Here is a 14,292-nt window from a genome sequence, read left to right as displayed (position 1 = left end):
TTCCACAATAGTCAGTTTTAAAAACGCAGCAATTACTTAGCCTGTGAAAACATTAATCACCACTGGCACGCTCATCTCTTTGACACACATTCCACCTCCACAAATAATCGTTATACCAAGATGACCTGGAAGGATGTTGAATGGATGGATGTTGAGAGGAAGTTTAGAAGGCACAGAGAGAAGGATGGTCATAATATATTACTAGATCATTAATAACTGACCACTGGCTGCGAAGTTAGGAAACTTGATCTCTTATAGCAATCTGTTAGACCAAACTTATTAACGGGTGCAACCCAACAAATAATTTAAGAGGATTTTTAAAAAATTGTATGTTGCTTCTCACAGTTTAAAGCAAAACAGAAATTGTTTTTATTGACATTTGGTCAATTTTTTAACAGTGCCCAAATGTCTTAGGAGCCTATGCCACATTTTCAAAACTGATTTAGGTACTTAGGAACCTAAGTCCAATTGTCTTTCAATGAGACTGTCTTTTTTGAAAGTTTTATCCACTGCTGCTCAACTGCTGTTTGATTTTACATTCAAACCCTTATTTTATTTTGGTTTTGCTTTCTTCCGACCTAAAATGGATTAGTGTTATGTATACTATCTTTAAGGCCTCCACTGAGATCATCTCTATACAATGGGAAATTTTATAACATCATTTTGGACTACGCAAAAATCTCTTGCATGTTTTGATATTCAGCTATTGGCTAAGATACTTTTCTTCACACATGACAGGTATATCTATAAACAGAGTGGCACATAAACCACTTTGTGGTTGGAAGCATTAGTCTTTGTGTCACAAACCCATAATTCTCCATTTCAAGCTAATGGAATTTATCAGCTCCTTTGGGGTACTGTCAAGTTAAAAAATTAATTACACAAAAATAGAGTAATTACCCCAAACTGGAACCTTTTCCTTTATTAGGATGGGCAGCTTGTCACCTCATATATGCTCTGAAGTAAGGTTTTGCTAATTTGAAGAATCCCTAGAATTTCTTAGTGTTTCTCAGTAATATACTAAGATACCAGGATGGGTCATTTTACTCTTCATATTTCATTAAGGGTGATAATAGGTTTTTTGAAAAGGAAAAAATTATTCTGCCTTTTAATGATGTAATCTTAAAACCTATCCAGCGATTTTTCTTTCAGAAATATCCAGCGTATACTCAGAGAGTTGGATGGCTTGAGGAATTAGAAATGAGCTATAATGACTCTCTTCTCCAAGTGGCTGGTTCAAATCCAGCCCAGGATTGAAAGGTATCATCTGAAGGCTGTTGGGTGTTTGTTGGATCCCCTGGGAAAATATCCATAACTGGCACTAATTTGCTGGCAACCTAGTTAGCTGTTTCAGCAGAGAGAAGAAGAATTGAATGGCCACAGGGGATTAACTCTCCTCTTCCTTCTAGAACAGTTAGGTGAGAAGGGGTGGGCCGTGTGTATATGTGTTGGCGAGCAGTGCTACTGTGTGTGAGGCTTGGTCTACACTAGCAACCTATGTTGGTATAACTGTTGCTCAGAAGTGTGGAAAATCCACACCCCAAGCAATGCAGTTATACGGGGTTGGGGGGAGGGCGCCGAGTCCGGCCGCGGCCCCGCTCTCCCCGGCCGGCCGGAGCGCCGGGAGGAGGGCGGCGAGCCCGGCCACGGCCCCACTCTCCCTGACCTGCTGGAGCGCCGCAGAGAGGGTGGCGAGCCCGGCCGCGGCCCCGCTCTCCCTGACCGGCCGGAGCGCCGCGGGGAGGGCGGCCCTGCTCTTCCCAGCCAGCCGGAGCGCTGGGGGGAGGGCGGCGAGCCTGGCTGCGGCCCCACTCTCCCCGGCCAGCCAGAGCGCCGGGGGAGGGTGGCGAGCCCGCCGCGGCCCCACTCTCCCTGACCGGCCGGAGCACCACAGGGAGGGCAGCGAGCACAACTGGGGCCCCGCTCTCCCCGGGTGAGCGCCGCCCCCCTCCAGGTGCCGCCCCAAGCACATGGTTGGAGGGCTGGTGCCTGTAGCCGGCCCTGGTTATACCAACCTAACTCCTGGTATATACAGCGCTATGTCGATGGGACATAGCTACCGCCTCTTGGGGAGGTGGATTACCTATGCCGACAGGAGAAGCTCTCCTGTTGGCATAGGTAGTGTCTTCATTAAAATGCTACAGCAGCTCAGCAACATTGGTGCAGTTGCGCCATTGCAGCATGTTAAGTGTAGACAAGCCCTAAGTGAGTATAAGAGATGGGGATAAGGTGAAGTGGGGGAAATACACAGGCGACAAGTATGAAGAAGATCTGAGGAAATTAAAGAATATACAGGAAAGAAATAAGAGGGAGGTGGGAGGACAGAAAAAAAACATACTGAAGGAAAGCAGACACTGAAAAAGACAGAGAAAAAGAGATACCACATACAGCATATAGAATCTTTAAGTAGGGTGACCAGATAGCAAGTGTGAAAAATCGAGACAGAGTGTGTGAGGTAATAGGTGCCTATATCAGAAAAAGCCCTGAATATCGGGACTGTCCCTATAAAATCGGGACATCTGGTCACCTTGTCTTTAAGTGACTGTCAGAAGGAAGCTGGCCCTCTGAAAGCATCTGGGGCCCAGCCTACCTCTGACAGGCTCCACAAGGGGAAATGAGGCAGCTCAGATTCACCTGGGAGTAGTTAACTCACTGAGTAACTGGGATTAAGTTAATTAGGCAGGGAAGCCTCTGGGCATGATAAAAGACTACAGGAAGTGGAAGGGGGTGCAACAAGGGTCTGAGAAGAATTGGTTCTGGCTGTTCCAAACAACCCAATGGAGAGGATGGGGCTGGGTTCCCCCACCCACTCCAGCCAAGTGCTTTGGAGAAGAAGGCTTGAAACCCAGGAGACCTAGGGTTGTCTAGCTTCCACTAGCACTATGGGGCTTCCAACTCTCCATTACCCTGAAGGGGGCAGAGGCTGGGTCATAACAAGGACTTGACCAACACCGAATTGACAGTATAAGGGGAAGCTAACAGACCCAGTCCCCATGTTGCAGTGACCCATAAAATTCTACCTTCGTTACAACCTGAACCATTTTGCACGTACTAACTGGGTACTGGGATTTATTTACAGACCCTCACAGATAATGGTACACAATTCATTTAACTCCAAGCCCTGGGATGTTTTCACATCACAAACACTTCTTCCTATCCCATACTCTTTAAACATGAAGGTGTTCAATGGTGGTAAATGTTGCAGATACCTTACAAAGGACTCTAAAAAACCATGGATTCCCTTCCTTGAAGAGAAGTTGATCAAAAACAAACAACAACAACAAAAACCCCAGGCACGACACTTTCCTGGCTAAGGTCTCCCTGTGAACTACTCAGGATGAAAAAAATGCACCAACATTACCTCCTGACCTGCAGACACTGTTGTATAATCCATAAAGCATCTCTAACAGTGTTTAGCTTCTAGCGTTAAAATTTCACAAAATATCTTACAGTTACACAGCCATGAAATTATGACTTGTAGAATGGCATCTTGGAAGAGAAATCAGATCAGCTGATTAATATGGACTTTTGAGGAGAGTATTGATATGTTACAGAGATCAGGTATAGCAGAGGTTTATTTTGTTTAAAAATGAAAAGAAGAAAAATTCTAATCAGAAACTTCATTTTACCTAATACATGTAATCAGATTATTTATATTGGTCCTAACAAAGTATGTGAAGTTGAAACCTTACATGGATCTTTCCTTCACATCTTCTGCCAGCGTCCCATGATCAGAAAGTTAGAGATGGACAAGTTCTATAGACTGCTGTCTCCATTTTCCCTAAAATGTGTCTGTTTGTGGAACAGGACCCTGTAGAGCTTAGGGAACAAAAGCCAGCTCATTTTCCTCTTCACAATGTTAGTTCTGTCATCATCCAATGTGTTTAAGACTGTAGTGTACTTAGAAATCCAATCTTTCCCTTATAATGAAAACATCATGGAAATTAATGTGTGATCAAACATGTAAGGAAAATAATGTGCTATATGGTTGGATTGGCAACCTGTGCCACCTTCACTCAGAGTAAGTGAAAGTGCTGAATGCCATGCTCATGCTACCCAAGCACAATAGTGCACAAGTTTTTGATCTGAAAGAGAAATACCTTGCCCTTTGCTTTCTGCATGTAGACTACAATTGGAAAAGTAACTTACTCCATATGCCAGGGACTAGCTCTGTGAATGTCCATGGCTTTCACTATCTTTTTTTTTTAATCTTTGTCACTATCTGATTCGCACACAAGTTATATGAGACTTTCTTTTTAATAAAACAGCCAAACCAGCAATTCTATTGATTGTGTTACTTGCATTGCTTCACATTACAGTACTACCTCCATCATTTATTGATGTGATCATATGATGCAAAATTTGAAGGGACAATAAAACTTACTGTTTTGAGCCAGGGCTTGAAGCAGGCAATCCAAGCATCCTTCCAAGCTATCTGCTGTGCTGTCAATGGCTGTTATCTTCAGCTTCTTCAAGGCATCACTTAGATTATCTGCTTGGTTAACATGAAGAAGAGAAAAATCAGTGCCCGCATCGATCTGATAGCTAACATGCTTAGAGCACAAGTAGTTACCCTAAGGTAAAGGGCTCCTATTTTAACAAGGAAGGAAGCTGTCTGTGTGCTGAGGATTTCAAGAAGCCTAGAGTCAAAGGTTTTGGATAAACTCAAGCTTTTCTTAATGTAAATATACATTTCCCCTTCTGTGTCTGAGAATGAGATGCCATATTTATAAAATGTCACTGAACAACTTTTTTAACATCAGTATTCCCTCAGTTTAGCTGGTTTGGAAAACCAGCAGCAGTATCTCTGCTTCCATTTTACTTCTTAGAAAAAGAAAATGATGAAAGTGAACTCCTCTTCAATGTTTTCATTCACAGGAAGGGGGGTGGAGGGAGAAGAGAGAAAAAGTAATTGCAAATGCCATTTTCTGCTTAGCTGTAGATTTTTCTGCATACACCAAAGGGTTCCATCTTGGTTATGCACACACAAAGTTAAAACAAGGGCCAGGCTAAAAGCCTTTTAAATAAGGACATCAAATATAATAGCATAAGCATTGTGTGTGTTGATTACAAAAACTGTTACTATTTGCATTCAACTGATCCATAAGGAAGCTTCTGGAAATGAGAGTCCTACTGTATATATCAGGTTATGAAATAACACTTTTCCCCCAAAACACGCAGTGTTGTTTTCTGTGGAGGAACACTTATTCTCATAGAAGTGATTGAGAATACCAGTGCTAGCATCTCAAGTATTCTGTTTATTCAGAGGCAAGGTATAAGTGTTAGCAGCTGCAATATAAGTCTTTTCACTTTGCCAGCTGATGACTAACCTCAGTCTGAATGGACTATCCTTTTAAAAAACGAATGGTAATTCAGTTTCCATGCCAACTCAATCAGCAATCAGAGATAGTTACTCAAAATAAGTAACATTAAAAACTGTGTAGTTCTCTACAGTTCTACACTGAGTAATCTAACGGCCCTGACCTGAATCCTGAGGTACAGTGTGGTACAGCTGCTTTGCCCTGCCCTCCTCCCCCCATGCTGGAAAAACAGACTAGCAAGGGACAACAGAAGAAATAAACATTGTAGAACTTGCCCAGGGGCCAAGCAAGGTTTCAAGGCAGGAAAGATATGTAGTGAGGTGACCTGTCTCTTTAAGAGGCAGAGGCCTAGACCTAGCCAGGCCGGTCCAATTAGCCCTGCTTACAACATCTGGGATGGGGTGTGGGGTTATATTAGTAGAACCAGCTGGGGATGGAGGAGCTGATTCTCCTATGAAGAGCAGCAAAAAGTTGCAGAGAGACTGAGAGAGAGAGAGGCAGGCAGGCAGGCAGGCATACTCACTCACTCACTCACTCAGGAAGAGTAAGAGTGAGTGAGATACTTTTGGGGAAAGTAGGCACCTGAGTTTTTGGGGAAAAGACTTCAGTCAGGGAAGGCTTGGGAGCCCACCAGTGTGAAAGACTGGAAGTATGGACTTGAGGGAGATTCTGAAAACTTTATTTTGGGAATGGTTTGATGTTAATAAACTAACCCCCAAGGTGAGGTGTTGATGAACCAGGGAAAAGCTCATCTGATAGTTTGATTTAAGGATAGTTTAAGGAACCCTGAGCTGAAGAAGAGGGAAACTGAAGTGCCTGAAGAATGATGTCAGGCCATGGCTGGGGGGAGGTGCTTGGAGGCAGCTGGCTTGTTCACAACCACAAAACATGTATTTGTTAGATAAACTGTTCAGTGACCAGTGAAATTTGTCAAAAGATCCAGTCACAGAGTAATATTTGATCTGCTGTTTTTACTACATCCTAACATTGTGTTCTCTACCTCTTCCTATCCATTTTCTCTTTCTTTTCCCACCTCCCTGCAAATTTCTCCCTATACTGTGGTTCTGTTTTTTTTATATCTCCGCTCTCTCTCTCTCTCCCACCTATCTGCAGGCACCTACTCTCAGCTCATCCAGTTACTGACACAGAGCTTGGAAACTTCAGCAAACACTTAGAGTGGGAGGACTAAATCTACTAGACATAGATACAAAAACTGGGAGCCCCACTGTCTGGAGGCAACACCTAAGTCAAAAGCCTGCCTCCACCCCAGTTTCTGCATAGCTGGGAAAAGAGGAGACTGCTGAAACTGTTACCCGGGTGCCATTCCTAGACTCCACTGAGGGGCTTCATGTTTTATAGAGGTCTCCCTCTAGAAGGTGCCTGATAAATTTGAAGCTTTACACTTAAACCTCTCCATGCTGCTTGAAGATCGGAGTGTTCTCTCTCTCTCTCTCTCTCTCTCGTTGGTTCCCTCCCACCCCAGAACCTGCAATGGGAATTGGGGATGTCTCTCAGCTATTGTACCCATTCCCAAGCTTTCTACTTGCTGCAAATGGGGGGTGTATGTGGTGGTGGTGTTTTATTAATGATTATTATTATCTACTAGTTTCTGCTACTCTAACCCTCCCTTAAGTTTCCATTTTGTGGGGTCCTTCTTACCACTGATCAATTCCACTGTCTACCTCTGCTGTTTGTTATAGCTTCCCTATGCTGCAATGAAGTGAAATTGACCTGATGCTTGCCATTTTCACTGCTGCCCACAGAGATCTGAAGAGCAGCAGCTAAAACTGGTCATTACTCTGATACAGGATGTAAAAGTGTGAGCAGCAACTGTGGCACTAGAGTTTTCTACTTGTAGACTTAGGAAGAGGGTAGTGCATCAGCTATACTTCGTTCACATTTGGAAAGTTATCTTCATGTCTCTAAGGGTTAAATATCTATAAAATGAAAACTTTGATTCTGCAGAAATTGATGGCTCTCACGTGGGAAAACCTCCTGCTTGCCATGAGCAAGTAGAGTTTAAAGCTCTGATTAAGTAGACTGTAAAATGATCAATTAACCAACCAAAAATCCCTAAACAAACCAACAAAACACACACACAAACCACACACTGCACTTTCACTGCTGACAACACCCTCCAGGATAGATTTTGATCTCAGTTACACTAGTCTCAAGAAACAATCAAATTGCACACACAGCTGAGATCAGAATCTATCCCTTCTCTAACTGTACCCAACAACTGGCTACACTGGAGAGAAAAAGAGCATGAACTATGCACAAACTTGTGAAAGAAGCTATCTGGAAAACCAACTTCCCATAGCAGTAGTGCCCCAATAGTATTTAATGAATTGCACATATTTTGCTCTTTATTGGATACAAATGTCCACCGTCTCTTCTTGAAAATTTACTTTAAGCAACCAATCAACTTCACTTTGCCACGAGAGTCACCTTTTCATCATTGATATAGAGAGGGAACAAATACAATCTGCAATCCTCTCCATTCAAAGGATAATCAATTGCAAAACACTTTATCTTTCCTTGACAGTATATTTGAGGCTGCTTCTAATAATAATCTTGAGTCCCTGCTACATGGTCCTCCTTAAACATAATGAAGGAAATAGGAGGGATTCTGCCTTGTCAAAATTCTGGTCCAGATACTGCGCATCTCAAGGAATCTTCAATTACAAAGATCAGTCAGATTTCTGGGTGGGGGAAGAGAATCTGGTGTTTTGCAGGTGTTTTTGTAGTTTGTGCCAAGGACACCTAGAGCATTAACTAGGCAACTCTTTTTATTCTTTGTATAAATATAAAGACATTATAAATAAATGTCAGTCATCTCATAATTTGCAAGTCAAATAAGTAGAAAACTGTGGAGGGAAAAATATTTGTATTCTAGGTAAAGATAGTCAAAAAATGTGAACATATTTCACAGAAAAAGTGTCTTTTATTCCTCTCAATTGATCAGAATTTGACATGTTTAACTAGTTCTAGAAGTTCTTGTAAGTAGAAAAGACATTGGAGTTGGTAGAGTCTGTGGGGGGAAATAAATAAATAAACTAACCACTATGCAATTAAACATGAAAAACAACCATCTTTATACAAATATGCTCTAAGATACCTCAGGGAGCATTAAAAAGGGATTCCAAGCACATCTGAAAGCAATGAAATATCCCCCACACCTCAAAAGTACTTCATTTGAGAGACATTTTTATCCTTCCTGCACTAGGTACTATAATGCATTGAAGAAGAACTGGAGCATTGGACCTGGTGGGACTGGGGAAATGTTGCTGCTTGTTCCTGTTCTACCCAGCTAAATGAAAAAGTAAAATTGGAAAGGGAAGGAAGGATTCTGCCTCAGTTTATTTCTGATGTAATTTAAAGACACAGAGGAGTGAGAGACAAAGTAAGTAGATTTTAATGTCGTTTGCTGTTTCATATACTTCATTAACAAGACAATTATACATAGAAATTATGCATTTTGGCTAAAAGTTTCAAATGCGGGTACCCAAAGTTAGAATCTGAATCCGTATTTAGGGACTTAAAGACAAGCAGGCTAATTTTCAGCAATGCTGAGCCCTTGCAGCTCTCTCTGGCTTCAGGGGAAGTTAAGGGTGCTCAGCACCACTGAAAATTAGCTTATGGGTCCTTCGGTGTCTGACTTTAGACACACACTTCTGAAAATGTTGGCTTTTCTCTTTAAAGTGTGGATTGGTAAATGTGACATAGTGGCAAACTGTTGCCAACTGGCGAAGGGTTCACTATTCTTTACAAGCAACTCCTATCATAGAATTGACAAACTTACTACACCTAATTAACCCTTTTCATGGTATTTATCCATAAAGATTAGCGTGTGAGGTCTCTACTGAAAGCTTGTAACTTATCAATTCTCATAATCATTGATGTGTGTACAGATAATATTTAAGGAATAATATAAATATATTGACAATTATGCCCTTCTGGTCTTGGAGTGAAAATGAGTCACCAGAGAATCAGAAGTCTCTGTAATGGCCCATTCAGGTGGGAGAGAGTTGTCACTTCTCCCTAGCTAGCCAATTACCTAATTGTTCATTGTTGCAACAACCCACAAAAGTCAATAGAAAACCATCAAAAATAAACTATAAACATCAAAACCCCCTGGAAGTGAAAAGAATGATAGGACAGCAAGGGGATAGCCTTGTCTTTGCATAACGACAAAACACCAATTCAGTATGTCATAGGGTGGAGAAAGACTCTGCACCCATTCATTGAGGAGGCACCTGGATGAGCAGGGATGCTTCATGCTTCAGTCCTGACTCCTTGTGGCCAGCATCTGCTGCAAAAGACTGAACTTTGGGGTGAGAATCTCCCTAACTGGATAGGAAAAGTAACTATTAGTAAGTGTATGCCCCAGTTCATATCTTATGATTTTGTTTTACATGTAACATTTTGTTTCCATCACTCGCACCTGATTCTGTTTGAATCTCTTCTCTTTCTTAAGTAAATTTCCTTTTCTTTTACTATCATTGAACTCAAGTGCTGGGTGGGCTAAGATAACACTGGTAAACTGGGGTACACTTTTCCTTTGGGAAGAGGATCTGGGATTTCTGTGGATATCTAGTGATCAGGGGTTGGATGGATTCTGGGGTTGGGGTGCATTTACTGTAAATGTGCAGGGCAAAGGCAGGGCTGTTATAGTCCAGAGGAGAGTGCTTAAGTGACTGACAGGCTGGTTGTGTTAGGAAGCTATCACCCAGCCAGCACAGGCAAGACTCCCTCAACCCTGAGGCAGGTAGCAACAAGGTGACTCACAGCCCGGGGTGCTGCGGGATGCATCACAGTACATCACATGGATTTATTTTAAAAGTGTGTATGTGTCTACAATGCAATATGTGATTAAAGTGCTTTCTACTGGATAGGCTCAGATACCACAATGATAGGTATTGTGTAAATAACACATCAAAATTAGATTAGATTACTACTAAGAAACTGTATGTACGATGTAAGAGTGTCTAAAATACTGGATACAATCATCTGATTTCCTGTAAAAAGTCCACCAGTCTAAAATGAAGGCTTTTTCATAGCAGTCCTTCCCCCACCCCCACTCCACAAACATACACAAAAGAAAAAGCGGGAATTAGGAAGGAACTACAGCTCTCAGGACACAATGTCAGAAGGCCATATTTACAGAGAAAAGGGTTCCCTACATGAAATGCTTAGAAAAAAACAATGCAAAGATGACCAAAGTATAGATCTGAAAATCTCTTTCTTCCAAAGACAGAATCATGCCTCTTATCAAATGGATTTAAATTCTTAAGACAGAATCATCTTCCCTTTTGCAAGTCTCAGAAATACATAAATATGTCTAAAATTGTATTAGAGATTTTATCCCTCTTTTTGGTCCTTCATAGGAGGGCAAAAACTGTGTTCATAGAACTGAAAATCCTTACAATGATCTAGGTCAATTGATTTCCAGGTTTCAAATGACAATGAGGGAGACATTTTAGCGAGGAAAAGATGGTTCTACCCAAAGGGCCACCATGTTACCTTTATGCAGGGACTTGAATTCTGCAATTCTACAGCGACTGTACTGGCTTTGGAATCTGCCATTTAGAGAAGCAGCTGCAGATATTCTCCTGCAAAAACCCTGTTATTTTGCATTAATCACTGTCCTTATGTTTTCCTGCCTGCATCTCTGGTATTCTGTTTGTCACAAGGAGGAGTTCTATCTGTTTGCAGTGGGCTTGCCCTGAGTACAATGAACAGATCCTCACAGTAAGAAAACAAGGACAGCTATCCCCAGGAAAAGGGCAGCGCAGGCAATGGTAAGATGTCAGAGAAATGTGCACAGGACAGTCCTGGCAATTGATGGGGCAGGCAAGCTTATATTGGCTGGGAGGACTTGTGGGGCCAAATAGGGCAGGGCAAGAGGGCAATATGCGATAAGCATAGTGAGGGATTGGTACGTATGTGCTCAGTTTCATCGACTGAGCTGGCCTGCAGGTGCATCAGGCACCCAGTTTACAAAAGAAAAATGCCAACCACTTTTTTGTTTTATTTTGTTTTTAAAAAAACCTACCTAGGACAGGTCCTGAAAACAGAGGCACACTGTTCTCAGGGATACATAACACCCCGAGCCCCAGTACTACTGCCTGTGCAATTAGAACTGTCATCCAGATCTTGAGCCCTGAATCTCACAGGCTATCACTCCTCATGTTCTCGAGATAAAAGGCTGGAAGTTGAACATGCCAAAAGTGTCTTTATGGCAAACCCAACTTCCAGGTCCACATTTCTGACTCCACCAACAGCTACTTGCTTCCAGAGTCTGTATCCTGTTCTGCTTTCCACTCAGACCCACTACTGCTCCACCCCATCCCCCAGCAATCAGTAGGAGGGGCTGCCCTAAATTCTGCAGCGAGCCCAATTAATTTTAGCAGCTTGGTGTTAATGGTTCCTGTTGCAAACTGGAAATTAGGCAATTATGGAGAAAATATACAAAAACTGAAAAACACAATTCAACACTATTATATCCCATTCCATTTCAGTACCCCTTGCTTTTTGACCTACTCCCATTACCAGTCACTAATTTGCTCTATGCTGAATTTCCCTTTTGTCCTTTAAACTTTGCTAGCTGATGACCATCTCTGATATATGATCAAGGGCCATAAAAATACACTGGGTTTGCTACCTACGTGCTCAGGAAGCAGCCATTAGCACATCATTGTATGAAGCTGCAGATTTGGTTTATAAAGAAGGTTCTTGTCATTGATCTCACAGGTGCCCCACAGAAACCAGAAAGAAATTAATTCCTAATATTATTTTAGGGTATGACAGTTTGTTTTTATACATGTCATGCCTTCTTTCCAGAAACTAACTTGCCTCAAAAACATGGTCTACCTCTTTTTTAAAAAAAGTTTATCTCCCCTTGAAACTAATTGCTAGGAGTAAAGTATCAAGGCAGCATTTTCTGTTATTACAAGTGAGCTCTCCGAGTTATTTCTCCCTTATATGTTAAGTCCACAGTTATTTGTAATTGTGGTGACTGTTGTACATTAAATATTAAAATAATCAAAGAAATACTCTGTTTGAACATATCTCTAATGTATTTCATGTATTTCCTGGTTGGTACCCTGTGTTGCTGAAGTTCATTGGTCTATTACAGTCTGCTTAAGTGTAACCTAACAGTGATAAGAAATTCATAAATTAATCAGTGAGACTTCAGCAGTCTCACATGTACCGAAGCCAAATCAGATGGAAATGAGACTCAAGCCAGTTTTTCTCTTTTTGCAGGCTTGGTGGTTAGACTTTCCTATCAACATGCAGTGATTCATGTTTCAGGAAACAGTAGGACATCAAAGGCAGTCAGGCTGTTTTTCCTTTAAGTTATGTCATAAAAGACAGCTTTAAAGATGTTTGTCTGTTGGTACAAACTAAACCGGTAAGCAGTAAACCATATATTCGGTGTATGTTAAACAGCTGTACTGCCAGCTAGGAAATGAAGAAATAGATATTTAAGGGATTTGCCCTTGGCAATAATGTTTGCAGTGTTGTAGCCGTGCTGGTACCAGGATATTGGAGAGACAAGGTGGGTGAGGTAATATCTTTTATTGGACCAACTTCTGTTGGTGAAACAGACAAGCTTTTGAGCTTCCACAGAGCTCTTCTTCAGGTCCGGTGAACGTATCAGGGCTTGTCTTCACATACAGCGTTTTAGGCTATGGCTGCACTGGCGCTTTACACCGCTGAACTTTCTCGCTCAGGGGTGTGAAAAAACACCCCCCTGAGCACAGCAAGTTACAGCACTTTAAAGCGCCAGTGTAAACAGTGCCCCAGCACTGGGAGCCAGGCTCCCTGCGCTGTAAGCTAATCCCCTCGTGGAGGTGGAGTACCTGCAGCATTGGGAGAGCTCTCTCCCAGTGCTGGCACACGACCACACTTGCACTTCAAAGCGCTGCCGCGGGAGCACTCCTGCAGCAGCACTTTGAAGTTTTGAGTGTAGCCACGGCCTTAGTAAAGACGCTACTAGGATGAGACAGCTTCTCCAGTCGGCATAGTTAATCCACCTCCTGGAGAAGCAGTAGCTATGCTGACTGGAGAGGCTCTCCCACTCTGTTTACGGCTGGCATTAGGTTGGTAATACTATGTCCCTGAAGGAGTTTGGATTCTTCAACCCCCTGAACAATGTAGTTATACTGAAATAAGCCTGGGGGGCTTGTCTACACTACACAGCTTTTAGCAGCAAGGTTGTGTCAACACAGCCTTGTCGCTAAAAGTCAGCGTGTGTAAACGCTCTTTGTCAGCACTTTTGCCGACAAAATACTTCAAGCCTCGCAAGCGGCGTTAGCTTTGTTGGCAGGAGCCGCATTCATACTGCAATTTGCATCAGCAAAACTTTTGTCTTTCACGGGGGATGGGGGTGTGGCTTTTTTAAGTACTGTCTCAGTGTAGACAAGCCCTAAGAGTGTCACAGCTACATGCAAGGGTGGAACAGATAAGGAGTTAACATGTTGCAAGAGACCATTTAAAGCAGGGGTTCTCAAACTGGGGGTCGGGACCCTGGTCGTGAGGTTATTACATGGGGATCGCAAGCTGTCAGCCTCCACCCCAAGTCCCACTCTGTCTCCAGCATTTACAATGGTGTTAAATATATAAAAAAGTATTTTTAGTTTATTAGGGGGGTTGCACTGAGAGGTTTGCTATGTGAAAGGAGTCACCAATACAAAAATTTGAGAACCACTGATTTAAAATGAAGTGGGCAGTTAACACCTCTACAGTCATAGGACAAAAGAGGGTTGGTGGATTGCAGATTGTTGTAATGAGCCATAAATCCAGTGTCCTTTTTAAGTCCATGATTTGTAGTGTCTAACAGAGTTATGAATGTAAATTCACAGGATCGTTTTTTGAAGATGTTGTGCAGATTTCCTTTGAGAATGAGGAATGAGAGGTCAGCAATAGTGATCGTTTCTGAAAAGTATTCACCCATGGGTGATGTGGT

At 42.3% G+C, this 14,292-nt stretch overlaps 1 protein-coding gene across 4 annotated transcripts in view; it reads right to left on the bottom strand.

Annotated features, from left to right (window-relative positions):
- Nucleotides 1-14,292, bottom strand: part of RAP1GDS1 (Rap1 GTPase-GDP dissociation stimulator 1) — a 159,300-nt gene that overhangs the window by 104,171 nt on the left and 40,837 nt on the right. For 3 of the 4 annotated variants that reach the window (XM_034771744.1, XM_034771747.1, XM_034771748.1), the window contains exon 2: nt 4,385-4,495. In XM_034771744.1, the coding sequence (XP_034627635.1) occupies nt 4,385-4,495 (111 nt within the window). The remainder of the gene's footprint in view (nt 1-4,384; nt 4,496-14,292) is intronic. The other variant, XM_034771746.1, reaches the window with a different exon arrangement.

The sequence above is a fragment of the Trachemys scripta genome, chromosome 5 (assembly GCF_013100865.1).
Source record: "Trachemys scripta elegans isolate TJP31775 chromosome 5, CAS_Tse_1.0, whole genome shotgun sequence".
NCBI lineage: Eukaryota > Metazoa > Chordata > Testudines > Emydidae > Trachemys > Trachemys scripta.
Note: the sequence above shows the minus strand (reverse complement) of the source record. Positions and strands in the feature narration are given on the sequence as shown.